Here is a 16,201-nt window from a genome sequence, read left to right as displayed (position 1 = left end):
GTTGTTGAATTTGAAGGAGAGCCATAACTAACATCAACTCCTTCTTTGTTATAGTTTAGTCTAGGAGAAGTGCTTCATGTTGCCACTGGCTCCTCTTCTTGTCTAGTCAAGCCAGGTCTGAGGCAAAGGGTAGCTGGATAGGGTGGTTTTTTCGGGTTTTCGATAGTAACAGTTTTTGAGGAACTCAAACCACAGAATTCTGAAGGAAGCACGGTTGTTGACTCAGATATGACGGCACTTTGCGAGAGTGTTAATATCATAGGAGCAGGAGGGAGGGAGAATGAATTGAGACTGACAGCATAAACACTTAAAAGGTACTTTTGTCGTTCTGAGGAGACAGGTGAAACGCCAAATGTCCACTAATTGCAGCGCTCCTAATGAATTGATTACAAATTAAAATAGAACCATTTGTGGCTTCTGTTATGAAGGCCTGAGCTCATATCATATGAATCAGCAACCATAAAAAAAAAGATAGACGGCTGTAGTTCAGTGACAGAGCATCTTCTTTGCATGCAGAAAGTCCCAGGTTCATTCGCCGACGTCTTCAGGCAGGTCTGGGGAAGGCTTCTGTCTGAAACCCAGGGAAGCTGCTGCCAATCATTGTACACGCTGAGCTTGATGCACCAGTGGTGGTCTGACTTAAGTGTAAGGCAGCTTCCTGTGTTTCTCTGAGCATGTGCAGAGTGCCTTTCCTTCAAGACTAAGCAGCTTTAGCTCTGGAACTATTGGAATTACCGCATAGGCCAAGTCACACGATTTTAGAAGCAACCAACTTTCCCCCCTGCTCACATTAACTTTGAAGTCAGTTCCAAAGAGTTGAAGGGAGCTTAACCCCCAGGCAACTGTGACTAGGACAGCAGCCTGAGCATGTGAAATAACTAAGAGAAAATACCAATACCAGGAGTCTTCCTTACGAAGGTTTCCATTTTTCTCTGCTCTCGTTTTTATCGCATAAACACATTTGCTTCCCTCATACAATCCCTTCCTTTTCTGAATTTGTAACCCTCATGCGCGCTTCATGGAAGTGATTAAAAACATGTTAGAGGCAAAACAGGAATTTAGACTAACATTTCCTGTTGGTACTGGGTTCTGCAATGCTTATTCAGAATTAAGGGCTTTCCTGCAAATTAGTATATAATGGGTTAAATGCATGTTTATGTTGGCATAAAGTCCTCTGGTTTCTTTTCTTTTTTATGCAAAGCAAGAGACACTATTCCCCCCCAATCCCAACTTTTAAAGAATCCTTAATAGATATTATAGCGGCGCCATTCACACTTCTGTATAGCAGTTGAAGCCTGTGTCAGCACTTCCATTATGAATCTTGTTTTTGAAGGATTTTATAACCCAGCCATAAAAATTTGCTCTGGGCTAAAAACTCGTTATAGCTCAGGGAGCTGAACTTTCCTTTCTTTTTCCTTTTAACTTAAAAGAACCTCGGATCGTTCAAGTCACACCAACATCTCGTTTTAAGAAGCAATGTGAATAAAAATGCTCTGTATATGTGCAACTTTAAAAAAGAGCATAGGTTTTTCCCTAGAAAACAAAATACTAATTAGTAACACTATGAAACTTGCTAGCCCATCTTGCCAACACCATTGCTCTAATAAATCCCTAAAACTGTTGGATCTTCAATCTACATTTAATTTTAGCAAAGTGAGCAGGACTATTAATATTTCTGGTTGATCTGCTTGAACACTTCCGGTTGATTGTGGATGAGGGTCCTGACTCAGCATTTAGTACCAAAACCTGGCTGTACGAGGTGGGTGGAGTTGATCTGACTCAGCTCTGCTCAGCTGGCTATTTGATGCAGGACCAGCCCAACCTGGAAGTCTGGGGCAGGAGTCACCATTACCCCTAGGAATCCTATCTCCTTTACCTTTTTGCTCCAGTGCAAGACTTGAGGAATTGTACCCAACACTGGACCAGAAAGACTTGCTGGTATACCACCCAACCTGCTGCCCAGGGGCATCCTTACACGAGGTGGCAGAGGCAGTCTCAGGCGTGATGCTGGAGGATCCCAGCACAATCATTCTGGGAGGCTTCAACGTTCACGCCGAGGCTACCTTGACTGCACCAACCTGGGACTTCACGACCACCATGGCACCGTTCCTGGACAGGGAGAGCCTTGCCCTGCTGGGTCATGGTAACCTCTAGCCTGGGCTATTGTAATGCATTCTGCATGGGGCTGCCCCTGAGGCTGTTCAGGAAGCTGCAGCCAGTGCAGAATGTGGCAGACATGTTTCTTTGAGGGTGACCTACTTGCCAATCAGAAGGTTGGCGGTTCAAATCCGTACGACGGGGTGAGCTCCCGTTGCTTGGTCCCTGCTCCTGCCAACCTAGCAGTTCGAAAGCACGTCAAAGTGCAAGTAGATAAATAGGTACTGCTCTGGCGGGAAGGTAAACGGCGTTTCTGTGCACTGCTCTGGTTCGCCAGAAGCAGCTTAGTCATGCTGGCCACATGACCCGGAAGCTGTATGCCAGCCCCCTCGGCCAGTAAAACAAGATGACCGCCGCAACCCCAGAGTCATCCGCAACTAACAGTCAGGGGTCCCTTTACTGCAAACATATATCACCAATCTGGAAATAACGACACTGGCTATCTGCTACTGAGCCTGGTTCAAAGTACTTGCACTGACTGACAAAGCCATTTACAACTTGGGCCTGGATACCTCAAGGAATGCCATCTCTCATATAGATCTGCCCATTTGTTGAAATCTACCAGCAGAGTTGGTTTGGCTGGTTTGGCATCTTTGGCAACGTGGCAGGCGGGAGCCTTCTCAGTGGCGCCACCCAAACTTTAGTCTCTCTTCCTCTGTGACATGGCAGCACCATGAGACAACAGTCCAGGACCTGGTTATTCACCCAAGCTTTCCATGCGATCTAATGCCAACATTCGTGTTTTTTTTAAGTTGGCTAATTGTGATTTATCCTGCCTTTAAAAAAGAATAATTGCACTGTGAATTTTGAAACGGTTTTAATTGTAGCCCACTTTCAAATTGCTGTTGGTTAGAACTCTTCTAAATTAATAAAGAAGAATGGTAGCAAAGTCTCAACGAGGGTGCAAAAAACTACACTCGGTTCTTTGAATCCAAGACAGTGCATCTTTACCCCTCTTTTTGTTTCATGTAATTATGTGTGTTAGATACATTTATAACACCTAGACTAACTACAATCTGATATTTTCAAATATCATGTAAATTCTGGGTTGGCATAGTGCTATCTTGTTCTCTTTTTTTAGGGCAATGTAATAAATGAGTCTTCTGGCTTTCTTTCTCATTTACTTTTTGCTACACTGTCTAAAAGAATTATGTTTTTGTGTTTATGTATAGCAGATAGTTCCCTGTGGTTTCTGGCTACATATTGCATGCAGTCATTGCTCCAGTGAAATAAAAGGCTGTTTTGCCAAAGTCTTAAATAGGACCTGGATTTTAACCCATCATATTTTATGCTTCTGTTACAGCCTCTGCTTATATTTTAAAAATGGGTGAAGAATTGCAAACTTTCTTCTACCTCCCACCCCAAAGCTAGGCTAAGGCTGCGATCTTGTTCTCATATACTCAGGAGTAAGCCATTAAACACAATAGAACTTCTTCTGAGTAAACATAAGAATCCAAAATAACCACAAGATAACATCTACTGTAGGTAGGGATAGAGGAGGTATTTTATCCAGACTACATTTAAAACCAAATCTATCAAATTTGCACTTCCTGAAATAATATGCAAACCAAAACTTAGCCATCCTTCAAAATTCATACTTGTCTGAATTTTGTGATGCAGTTCTCCAACCAAGCATTGTTTGCATAAATGCATATATTAAGGGAAAGGGTGCTTAAAAATGAAGATATTAGTGGAAGTAACATATAAAACTACACCATATACAGGAAAAGTTACTTTTGTGCATTAATCAAGATTATATATAAAAACGTATTTGTTCGGAGAAATTCACACTAAAATGCTGGTGAATTTTCATGAGAATTTATTTTTTAAAAAGAACTGATTTAAGTTTGGAAAAATGAGGAACAAAGAGAACCAGAATTGGCAGGTCATTCCATCCCTATCAGTAGGGTCACCTGAATGAGCTTGAGGAACCTATGTGGCTCTCCCTTCACTTCTGACCATTGGTCATACAACACAGTAGAAGGAGGAGAAAAGGAGAACCAAAATACCTGTGATCCCCTCTCTTGGTCCCTGTGTATTCATACTAAGCCATGGTTTGACATTGTGCAGGGGTGGGGAAACTTTTTCAAGTGAGGAACCTTTTTCAGCTTGAGGGCCACATTCTCTGTGAGTCCTATATGGTGGGTAGGGCCAAAAGCGCAAAAACTGAGTGGAGCAATGGATGTATGAGCAATTTGCTTTGTATAGTAGGATATATTCCACACAGGCAAGCAAGAAGCTTGATCACAGTTCAGGGCCTTTGGGGAGGGCCAGTCAAGGCCTATAGAGAGGTGGTGTGGCCTAGGATGAGTCCTGAGGGCTGGACAGAGAGACCTAGAGGGCTACGTTTGGTCTCCAGGGCTGAGGTTCGCCATTCCTGACTTAAATTTGTCTACCATCCTTCATCCTCAGATCTCAGGGCGATTCACAACATAAAATTACAATATAAAAACCACAAAATACATAGTAAAAATAAGAGCAACAACAAACCAAAATGATGTTCCTGAACCTGGTAAAGAAAAGTCTTAGGCAGATTTTTTGTAAGATGAAGATGCCACCTCAGTTCTACAGAACCTTTGTCATCTAATAAAATCTCCTCTACTTCCTCTTACAAGCTGAAGACTGGAACTTTCCCACCATGCCTAGGAACATCTTTTTATCCACCCTCACTCTCCATTTTAACATCCATTCTGAGTTCTGAGGAACTCAGAGAAATCTGAGGAAGATTTCTCACTGCTTTGTGATGTTTTAGTTGGCTCTAATAAAGCCATTTAAACCTATTACCCTACTGTTAACTTTTGCACACACCCCTCCCAGTATGGACCAGTATGGTTACCTGCTATTTTCTTGTGTGCTTAAATTGAAAGGTCTTTTAACACTGCCAGAAAATTGGGCCTAGAAGGCTCCCAGTGGGAATAAGGTTCCATCGTTATGGGGTTTCCCCAAGAACTCCACTCTCTACCTTTTCGGAATAGATGCATCTCGCAGATGTTCATAGAAAACGATAATCTGGGTAAATCTTGGAAAGCGCTGCCTTCTTGCTGTATGCTGCTTTTCATTTCATTTTATTGGCTTGTAAACTTCTACACAGAAGGCATTTTATTTTATTGCAGCAGAGGGAAACATAAGGGACCAGAAAACAACCCATCATGTTCAATCATCTCAGGAAGTAGTGAGCATAAGAGAAGAAAGTTGTGTGCTCTCGTGAAGTAGGCATGGCTCTTTTCCTCTCCAATGACATCTGCTAGAAATAGCATCCCAGATAGGGATCTCTCCCAGCTCCACCTGGAGAGGTCCAGGATTGAACCTGCAACCTTCTGCGTGAAAAGCACTTGCTCTACCACTGAGCTACATTGCTGCATGTGTTTTTGGCCCTTAAGATCCTGGCCTAAGGGCCCCTTCAGATGCCCTTTTGATTGAGCGTTCATGATTATCTGAGCTCATGGTGTTACTGGAGATGCTATTCGCAATCAAGTTTTCAATACCATTTGTACTTGCAGAGGTTCTGGAGCAATCACACTGCTTCATTTGAAATAGGTTTGTGTCCTGTAGTTTCCTGCTTAAATTCTGTAGCTTTCCAAACCACAAATGTTCTGCACTTTTTGTTGCACTATAGCACAAGTATGTCTCCCCGCCCCCCAGGGGAAAGCGTCACAGAACAACTGATAAAGCAGTATGATGTGTGTATGATCCAGTATAAAGCCACCACTAATGCGCTATTATCGTGCCAGTGACTTGTTACAGAAATAGTACACATGCAAAAAACCAAATGAACCCTACTCTAGAAGGCTCCTATGTCTCCATGTTAAGAAACCTAAATACAGTGAAGTAAAGCATGCCTTTTAATAGGCTGAGAACGTTTTTTAAAAGCTTCGGTTGAAAATGGTCTCTGTGTTAAAAGAGCACTTCTTTGTGAAATGCCGTTTAATGCTTTTCCAAGTTCAGTTTTGCAACATACATCCGTCAAAAACGTTTCCTGAAATCTGAACGTGGGGTTTATTTTATTTTGGATCCTAAGTATTTTCTTTTCCGGAATAATAAATATGCACGATATAGGCTACCTTCTGAATAGAGGCTGCATTCTAAGATTACGTAGCTGTCCATTTAGAGAGGATTCAGAAGCGATTATTTAGAAGGAAGCAAACCACTCGACCCTACCAACGTTGCTATGACTTTCATAGGAATATTTCCTTTCTTTCCTGAAGACTTTGTTTAATTCAGTTGGAGATATTTAAATCCTTGTGGGCTTAACGCTGCCAATATGCTTTTGTAAGCTCCTCCCAGGGAACTGACAGAGGAAGAAAAGCAGCAGATTCTCCACTCAGAAGAGTTCCTTATATTTTTTGACCGGACGATACGTGTGATTGAGAGAGCGCTAGCTGAAGATTCCGACATTTTCTTTGACTATGGTGGCAGAGATGTGGAAGAGAAAGATGGGTCAGTCTTTATTTTATTATTTTCAACATGATAAAAAGCAAACAAACAAATAGATACTATTTGTGTTAGAGTGGGAGGGAAGAGCCTTTTTCAGTCCCAGGCACACACATTCCCTCATGGGCAGCCTTCCTGGGGGGAACCATATGCTAGTAGTGGGTGTGGCCAGAGACGAAAGTGGGTGTGGCCAGTGTCAAAAGTATGTTATTGTCCTGCCATGCAAAAGCCAGAGGTTCCTTCACACGGGCATCCACATCTTTCCATCCACCTAGGCAGGCAAGAGGCATTCTTATAATTCAAGAATAGGTTACAGCCAGGCAAAAGCAGTCAGGGAGGGTTCAGAGTAGGGCCTTTGAAGGGAGGGCATGGCCTGGGGTGAGTCTTGAAGGTCAGATGGAGAGCCATCAAGAGCTGCATTCGGACTCTAGGCCTGACATTGCCCATTTCCATGGCAGAGTGTCAAACTCCAGTAATTTATACATTTTAAAGACCGATAATTAGATTAAGTGGTGAAATGCATTCTTCTATATCGAACCCTTGTGTTTATTATTCATGTATTTATGACATTTCTATAAACCACCTTCCTGCCAAGGCACCCAAGATGTTTTATGGTTGAAAACGTTGTGGCGGTGCAGTATTGTATGCACAACAGATAGCTGCTATAATGTGTGAGAGCATGTATAATATGATTCATCTGTTCACCCTTAAAGTTCCTCTTCCGGGGATAGTTGGCTTAATGTGAAGCTTCTAGTTACAGACAAAAAAAATTAATCCTTTAAGGTGGGCTTGGCTCCACATTGGAGGTGGTTTCTACAGCCCTGGGTTTAGCTCCAAAATATGCAGTGGAATACCAACATTGAGGGTCTCCAGAGGGGCAGCGGGAAATATTTTTACTGCCCTCTGCTACCTGCTGGAGGTGGTATGTTTTCAAGCTTCATTCATGAAGCCTACAGTATGGAATGTCTTGTTAGGTTGACTCTTACTCACAATTAAAGTCAGGTGCAACAAACTAAAAAAAGAGAAAACTATGCAGGTGCTTTGAAGTGTCCAGTGTCGCTTCAGGCCTTCTGCCACGTGGGTCAATTATACGCCTTGAATAATGTATGTGGATTTGCACTGGGGACAACATGAGGTATTGGTCAGGCACAGCATTGACACAGTAGGCATACACTGACGCAGGGATGGATTTACTGTGTTAAAGAGGAAATATTTTTTGCCATTCCATTTTTACTTCAGACAAAATAGTTTTCAGGGTGGGCTGCAGAGACGACACAGTCTTAAGATGTCCCAAGACACTAACTAGCTAACAAAACATAGTAGGGGAAATAAATGATTGGAAATCTTTTAAAACAATTGGCATTGTGCAAAGTGAGACCTGGGCAAAGTGCCCTGTGTTGGGCCCCTTCTTATGTTTGATCCACCATTTTAATTTCCCACAATGCCCTGGAGGACCTGACATTATGAGTTTTCCAGGGCGTTGTGGAAAATCAAAATGGAGGCCTGCAGAACCAGCTGCCAAGTGTTGAGAGCCCAGGGAAAGAGTCATCTGTGGTGGGCACAAACTGGGTCACTGGAGCCTCAGCATCTGCCTTAGCATGCCAGCTGCTGACGCCAAGGCTGGAATTGTAAACCAAACACAACTTTAAGTGTAACTCTTTTTCAAACCCATACAGAGATGTCCAAGCTGGAGCTAACCTTTCCTTTAACCGTCAGTTCTACGATGAGCACTGGTCTAAGCACCGGGTTGTCACTTGTATGGATTGGTCCCTTCAGGTAAGATTTGTGTTTACAAAAGCACACCAACTTTGGATATACATAATTTGGCAGAGTCTGAAAACGAAACAGTGCTACTAGTTCCAAGCTCTTAGACTTGTTTCTTGAACCACTTTCCCCGATACCACAAATGCTGCATGGCAAGCTGCTGTCTGAGGGAGATTTGTTACATGCCATAATATTCAATGGCCCAAGATTGGCGGCAAAATAAAACATGTCACTGCACTTGCCACAAGCCAAAGTCGCTCTGCAATTTCTATATATACCATGTGATTTTGATAAAGGAACCATGCCTCAGTGGTAGAATACATCCCCTGCATGTGGAGGGTTCCAGATTCAACTCCTGGTATTATATCTCCATTTTTAAAAGACTGATAAACTGGGTAGTATGCTATGTGAAAGACCTCTGCCAAGGAGCCGCCACCAGTCAAAGACTCCATCTGCTCTATACAATTAAAGCAGTATCGTACCACTTCAAACAGTCATGGCTTCTCCCAAAGAATCCTGTGCTTTGTTAAGAGTGCTGAGCATTGCTAGGAGATCTTTATTCCCTGCGTGAGCTACGGCTGTCAGAGTGATCAATTGTTAAATCACTCTGGGAACTGTAGCACTGTGAAGGGAATCCGGGTCTCCTAACAACTCTCTCAGCATCCTTAAGAAGCTACACTTCCCAGGATTCTCTGGGGGAAGCCATGACTGTTTAAATTGGTATTCAGGCACATGCCAGGGAAATAAGGCGTGTGGAATCACAGTGAATTAAGGTGCTCTGTCACCCTAGTGCAACAAATCCACTTTTAAAAGGAAATGGACTTTCTCTGGTTAGAAAAGTCAGGGGGGAATGCATTGAAAAGTGTGGGATGAACAAATGAGTAATGGGAAGGTGTATAAACAGCCCACAATCAAACCAGGGTGAATGCAGGGTGAATGTTCATTGTCATATAACCTCCCTGCAAAGAAATTGGAACGAATAACAAATGTTTAATAGAGACCAGATATAATCTAACCTCCATGTAAGCTTTGTGCAAGTGTATCAGGACGAATGCTCAATAAATATGTTGTCTGAACCTCAAACTTGTAGCTTGCTTGAGGAAGATAATGTAGACCTTGGAGTAATATGCTTATGAGATATGACCACAGCTACATTTAAAGGGAAATTTTTTAGCATCTATGCGTCTTAATCGAATCCATTTTGCAACAGGTATGCGTTGGCACGTGGGTGGTCAGTAAGCATATGTGGATTTGTTCAGAACTGGGAAACCAGCCTGAGGAAACACTTATCTCAGGCTGTTCAAGGAGCTGGAAATTACATGGAATTCTTATCTGATAGGTTTTTAACAAGCAGCATTTACTGTATTCCCGGGACAGCGAGATAAAGTCAACTGGAAGGCAACTGCCAAAAAATGTAATTGTTCGTGCCCCCAGGCGCACAAGCATGTTTCTGTCTCCTGTTGCTTTGTTCTGGGGTGGCCCCAGCTCACCTTCTCTCCTCCGAAGCTTTATTCCTCTTGGATGTACACCTTAACTGCTCTCAGTGTCACTGTGCATTACGTCAAAGGGAGCGCTTTGACCTCTGACCTCTGGAGTGCAAAAGACAGCTAAGTAGCACAGAGGCATCAGAGCACACTGTGATAACATTACACTGTACAGTGCACAGTTTATCAAAGGCATGCTGGAATTCACACAAATCAAGCCGAATGGAATTCTGCTAGAAAGGGGTGTATGTGTGTGTGTGTGTGTGTGAGAGAGAGAGAGAGAGAGACAGACAGACAGACAGACAGACAGACAGACAGACAGACAGACAGCATCACCATGATGGTGATGAACGGTGGATAGTATTATGCTCCTACTGTAATTTTTGGAAAGTTGTAAAATTTAATTTTGCCTTAACTTGTCTCCTCACTTTCCATTTGGACACCACTTAAGATGAAGTGAAATCAGGGAGCAGGTTTATGTCAATGTTTGGATAAAATTGGGTGCCATTTTGAATCAAGATGGTGGCTTGAACCTTTCAAAACTGCCCATTTCAGTCACAGATTTCAAAACCACAGTTTTTACTTTAAAGCATTCCCAAGCAACCCTGGGCTGCTAGCATCAGATCAATTGCCCCAATTGCTGCCTTATTACTGCCTGCAACCAGGTTAGCCCTTCAAGGCCCACCTACATAGGAGAGGGCCCATCACATAACATTTTGCCAAAGGCCCCCATATCTTTGGAGCCAGTCTGGCTTGTTCACATGGGGGAAATATAGGTACTGACCTTGTTGAAGGATGTCGTGCAACCCTATCTGTACGCTACAATAGTTCCTGCTCAAATGTTATTTAATGCTTGAGTGATAAGCACAACTTAATCAACTAAAGCTTTTCCTGTCGTGAAGGCTAGCTTTCTGTTTGTTGTGCAGCTGTCAAAGGCAGAAGAGCTCTGCCATAAAAAAGTTGGCAATCCTGATATGAAATGAAAGGCATAGTTTAGACATTACGATTCCATTAGCTTCTGTTAACATTAAAAACAGATGTCCGATACTGCTGAAATGTGAGGAGCAAACTGTTTTTTTTTAAAAAAAAACCCCAAAACAAAACCTAGCCTTTATCCTGGCCTGCTGTCTGCAACCTACCTCCACCCCCACGTAAGTCCTCCTGCCAGGTAGTCTCCCCATGGGATTCAAGATGCACCTTTGAGGAGACATGTAGAAACAGTCATTTCAATTATTAGTTAGTATTTTTATGTTTATTTTATAAATCGTTTTATGCTGTCTTTATAACTGATACTTTATATGAGTTGGTGATAGATAAATGTTTTTATAAGTCAATAAAGATGGATGAATGGCGTTCTCCCCCACAATCCTGCCTACGGAGTCCTACCTTTTATGTGCTTCCAGTGGCTTTTAAATGGTACTAGATCTTCAGCTACTTGTTTTTTTAAAAAAAAACCATCCATCGTTTTTATTACGGTTTTTAAACTTGCACTTGTATTGTTTTATTTCCCAGTGTGTATCTGACGTTTCTGCTGCTGTTCATCTTACAATTTCAGTATATTTTTGCCCATATTTGTAAGCCATGTTGTTGTTGTGGTTGTTTGTGTGTCTGTGTGTCTGTCTGAAAAGTCGAGTTTCAAACATTTTAAATGAATAAAAAGTGATAAAACACATTTATTTTATACTCTTATCTTGAGAGTGGAATTACTTCTCTCTCTCTCTCTTTGACACACACACACACACACACACACGTGCAATTACCTAAGCATAAGCCCCATTGAGTGCGTGGCTGTTACTCCTAGGTAAGCATCAAAGGATCAAAATAGACTCTAGGGTCTGTAGAAAATGCAATTTGAAAAAAAGAGACATTGCACATACTTTTGTTAACCAAGAAATCTTTATTTATTTATTTATTTATTTAAAAAATAGACTCCAGGCCGATAACAATGCAGATAATAAATTAAAACTTAGGACAATACAATATCTTGTAAGATAGACCAATATTAGTTATCACGATATCACAAATGAGAGAAGACTGTGGATTTTTCCTGCAATGGGTTTTTTTCAGCTGCATTTCCCCTGTAGATAAAATGCTCAAAATGCATTTCAGAAATACTAAACACGCTCTCTCTTTCTTTCTCTCTCTCTTACTCATTTTGGGTGACCCACTGGCATTTGTTGTCCTCTTGCTATCTTCTATTTTGTTTTGAACTCCTCTGATTTTTTCCAGCAGCTAAAACTTTGTTCCCCCTTGCACGCTGAAATTTAATAGCATAATCTTTATCTGCACAGTACCCGGAGCTTATGGTTGCTTCCTACAACAACAACGAAGATGCGCCGCATGAACCTGATGGCGTGGCCTTGGTCTGGAACATGAAATTTAAGAAAACAACCCCTGAATATGTTTTTCATTGTCAGGTAAGATAATAAAGATCATCTCAAAGACTAACAAATTTATTATGGCATAAGTCAACCTTTGCCGACCTGGTGCACTCCAGATGTTTTGGACTGCAACTTCCATTAGCCCCTTAGTGGTCTGCAACCCATTCGTGGTGGTAGAACATCTGCTTTGCATGCAGACAGTTCCAGGTTCAATCTCCAACATCTTCAGGTATGGTTAAGAATGCCCCCTGCCTAGAACTCTAGAGTGTCACTGCCAGTCAATGTAGACAACATTTAACTCTGAGTTTAACATAATAGTCTGAGTATACAGCAACTTCCTATGTTTGGAGGAAGGGTCATAGCTTTGTGGCAGAGCAGAATCCTTGCATCTCCAGGTAGATGGACAAATGTTCTGACTCATTATAAGATGGCTTCCTGTGTTATCAGCAAGTGTGAGAGGGCATCAGGTTGGAGGAGGCTGACATAAGCTTTCATGGATTAGCATCCACTTCATCAGCTGCATGAAGTTTTATCTTGAGTTAATAATGTTAATTATGTCAATATCACTGCCTGTACTTTTCTGTGTTTCATTTCCGTCCGACCTCTGTGTTTGCAGTTCCCAGCCATGTGTGTATCTCTGTGTGATATACTCATGGCCCCGGAGTAAAGACGGTCAACATCGAGGTCAGAAGGAAATGGAATGCAGAAAAAATACAGACAGTGATAACTGCTTTATCATCAGTCGTTGCTCGCAAAAGAGCATTGGTGGATAACACAGGTTTTTCCTGCAACAGACTTAACACAGCTACCCTTCTGGCAAAAGGTAAAGCGGTTTGTTTTGTACTGTGCTGAAGACTCCTGTGTGACTCAACTGCCCACCATTCGGAAGAGGTTCAGGTTAAAAATATAGCCTTTTGGAAAGAGCACGAGGAAGCACGCTAATGTTTTTAGAATGCATGCAATCTTTTAAAACAACAACATAGCCCAGTTGGAGACTGTGTGTCATTTTCTGTCTATTTTAAACAATCCTCAAGAGAGTTCGTTTATAAAAACCTCACACTTATGAAGTAAGTGTGGTGTACCACTTCCTCCTCCAGCTGGCAACATGTGCTTTCCCACCCACGTAAATTTCCTTCTGCCCTCTATATTCCAGAGCAGCCGGCGCTCCATTTTAACATCGTTTGCAGTGATATTGCAGCCATTCACCGGCACAGAGAGCGCTTGTGGATAGCAGCTTTGCCAACAGCATGGTAGAAACGAGGTCAAGGTGACAATTCCCACCGATTCCTGCTTGATTAGCGGTTGCGGTGCAGATGTCACATCGCTGTCACTCCGTACTTTGTCATGAACAGCTGAGGCAGGAAATCAAGAGGCGTGTCTCCAACATGAAGGGTGTGTCTCCATGAGTCATTTCCCACACGCCCCTGAGGACAGGTAGCCCAATCCACATCTGAAACCAGGTGGATCCCTCATTGGGGCTCGCCTTCCAGATTCTGTAATAACCGGTTGAGTGCCTCATAGGATGGGGAACCTATGTTCTTCTAGACAAAAGGAAGCACTTCTTGGTTAAACTATAGAATTCATTCCCACAAGAAGCAGTGGAGGACACCAACTTGGATGGCTTAGGAGGAAGATTAGACATATCCAAGGGGGATAAGACTATCAGTGGCTACCACCTTGATGGCTTTGTTCTACATCTACTGGGGCTTCTGCTATGCAAGCATAAATCCTTGTGCTAACAGAATGAGAGGACTGGACCATTCAGTGTTGATACGCCACCCGAGGCAGCTCACACAAACAATTAAAAACATAAAATACGACTGAAACAATGCTATTACAATTGCAAAACTAAAAGCAAGGGCTGTAGTTCAGTTGAAGAGTATGTGCTTTGCACATAGAAGGTCCCAGGTTTGATCCTCAGCATCTCCAGGTAGATTTGAGAGAGATCCTGTCTGAAACCCTAGAGAGCCACTGTCGGTTCGTGTAGACCATACAGAGCTGGATGCGCCAATGGTCTGACCCTGTATAAGGCAGCTTCCTATTTTCTTAGATGAACAACAGCCTAAAACCAGTATACAGTATAGGTAACACAATTCAGATACTAAAAAGCAAAAACCAGCAACAGTTTAACCAGTTAAAATACCCGATGGGTATTGAAATAATAAGGTTTTCAAGGCCTGTTTAAAAGTTGATAAGGATGTGAGAAGGAGTTCCACAAATATGGGGCCACTGCTGAAAAGGCTATATCTCTCTAGCGCCTACTATGATAGCTTTGGTAGTACAATAGCTTTGTAAACAAGCATTTTGGCTTCCCTGTGAATGTCCTGGTCCTCAAACACTCTGCACTTCAATCAGGAGAAAGTTGCAGCTTAGGTGATGCTGGATTTCGGCATCAATGTCGTCCCTTGTGGAAAGATAACTGTCCATGTAGGAGAAGTGATTGACACTTTCTAATGTTACACCGTTGAGTTGGATTTGTGGTGCTGCAGAGGGGTTGTTTTATGCTTGTTGGTGTAGCGCTTTGGTTTTTTGGATGTTGGATGTTGAGCGATAGGCCAAGCTTTTCGTAAGCTGCTGTGAAGATATTTAGGATGGTTTGGAGGTCATCCTCTGAGTGTGCACACACTACGTTGTCATCAACATACTGAAGCTCTATGATGGAAATTACGGTAACCTTACTCTTTGCTTTCAGCCTACTCAGATTAAAGAGCTTTCCATCTGTTTGATATATGATTTCTACTCCGGTGGGGAGTTTCCCTTCGACAAAGTGTAGGATCATGGCAATGAAAATAATAATTAGAGTTGGGGCGATAACACAACCCTGTTTTAACAGGCTGGTTGCACTGTGAATGGTTCACTTTGAGAGCCATTGTTATCTACTGTATGCTTGTGAAACATGGACCACTTATAAATGCCATCTCTAACTCCTTTAAAGATTCCATCAACGGTGTCTCCAAAAATTTTTACACATCACTTGGAAAGATAGGCGAACCAATGCCAGTGTACTGGAAGAAGCAAAGATCACCAGTATCAAAGCAATTATTCTTCAACATCAACTTCATTGGACTGGTCATGTTGTTTGGATGCCTGATTATCATCTTCCAAAGCAACTACTCTATTCCAAACTTCAAAATGGGAAGCCTAATGCAACAAGAGAGGTTTAAAGACTCTCTCAAGGAAATCCAAAAAAATGTAGTATAAACACTACAATTGGAGAACAGCCTTTACCAAAGGTGTCATGGACTTTGAAGACGCTCGAACTCAGGACAAAAGGGAGAAACATGCTAAGAGGAAGGCACGCTTGGCAAATCCACACCGTGATCAATTCCTGCCCAGAAACCAATGTCCCCACTGTGGAAGGACGTGTGGGTCCACAATTAGCCTCCACAGTCACTTACGGACTCATTGTTAAAACCGTGTTTATGGAAGACAATCTTACTCAGCTATGAGTGATTGCCAAAGAAGAAGAAGAAAGAAGAAGACATTTGGCAAACCTTCATCGTGATCAACTCCTGTCCGGAAACCAATGTCCCCACTGTGGAAGGACGTGTGGATTCAGAACTGGCCTCCACAGTCACTTACGGACTCACTATTAAGACTGTGTTCATGGAAGACAATCTTACTCGGTTACAAGTGATCGCCAAAGAAGAAGACTACTCTGATACATCTGAGAAGAAAGGCCTTTGCTGCCAACTTTAAGCCCTGGGCTGGTTTATATGTGTGTGGCTAGTCTTTCAGATTTTGACTCAATAAGCTTCTGAGTGAAGAAGTAAGTATCAAGATCAGCTCTTGAAGAGGAGAGGAATTCTTTCCAAAAGAAATTGGGCACCAATAAAACTTGGCACTTTTTGAGAAAAAACAGTTGTTGTCTCATGTTTTTGCCATCCTTCAAATAACCTCTAATGCCAAACTATTTGCGGCTTTCAAGGTCAATACCAACATGTCTATTTAAAATCAAAGTTTTGTTTAATCTAGTTAAGCGTG

General features: G+C 42.2%; 1 protein-coding gene across 11 annotated transcripts in view; it reads left to right on the top strand.

The window, feature by feature from the left end:
- Positions 1 to 16,201, top strand: part of DYNC1I1 (dynein cytoplasmic 1 intermediate chain 1) — a 228,848-nt gene that overhangs the window by 123,187 nt on the left and 89,460 nt on the right. For all 11 annotated transcript variants that reach the window (XM_083578649.1, XM_083578648.1, XM_083578641.1 and 8 more), the window contains 3 exons: positions 6,432 to 6,594; positions 8,265 to 8,364; positions 12,128 to 12,253. In XM_083578649.1, the coding sequence (XP_083434775.1) occupies positions 6,432 to 6,594; positions 8,265 to 8,364; positions 12,128 to 12,253 (389 nt within the window). The remainder of the gene's footprint in view (positions 1 to 6,431; positions 6,595 to 8,264; positions 8,365 to 12,127; positions 12,254 to 16,201) is intronic.

Source organism: Podarcis filfolensis (assembly GCF_964270895.1).
Source record: "Podarcis filfolensis genome assembly, chromosome: 12".
Taxonomy (NCBI): domain Eukaryota; kingdom Metazoa; phylum Chordata; class Lepidosauria; order Squamata; family Lacertidae; genus Podarcis; species Podarcis filfolensis.
Note: the sequence above shows the minus strand (reverse complement) of the source record. Positions and strands in the feature narration are given on the sequence as shown.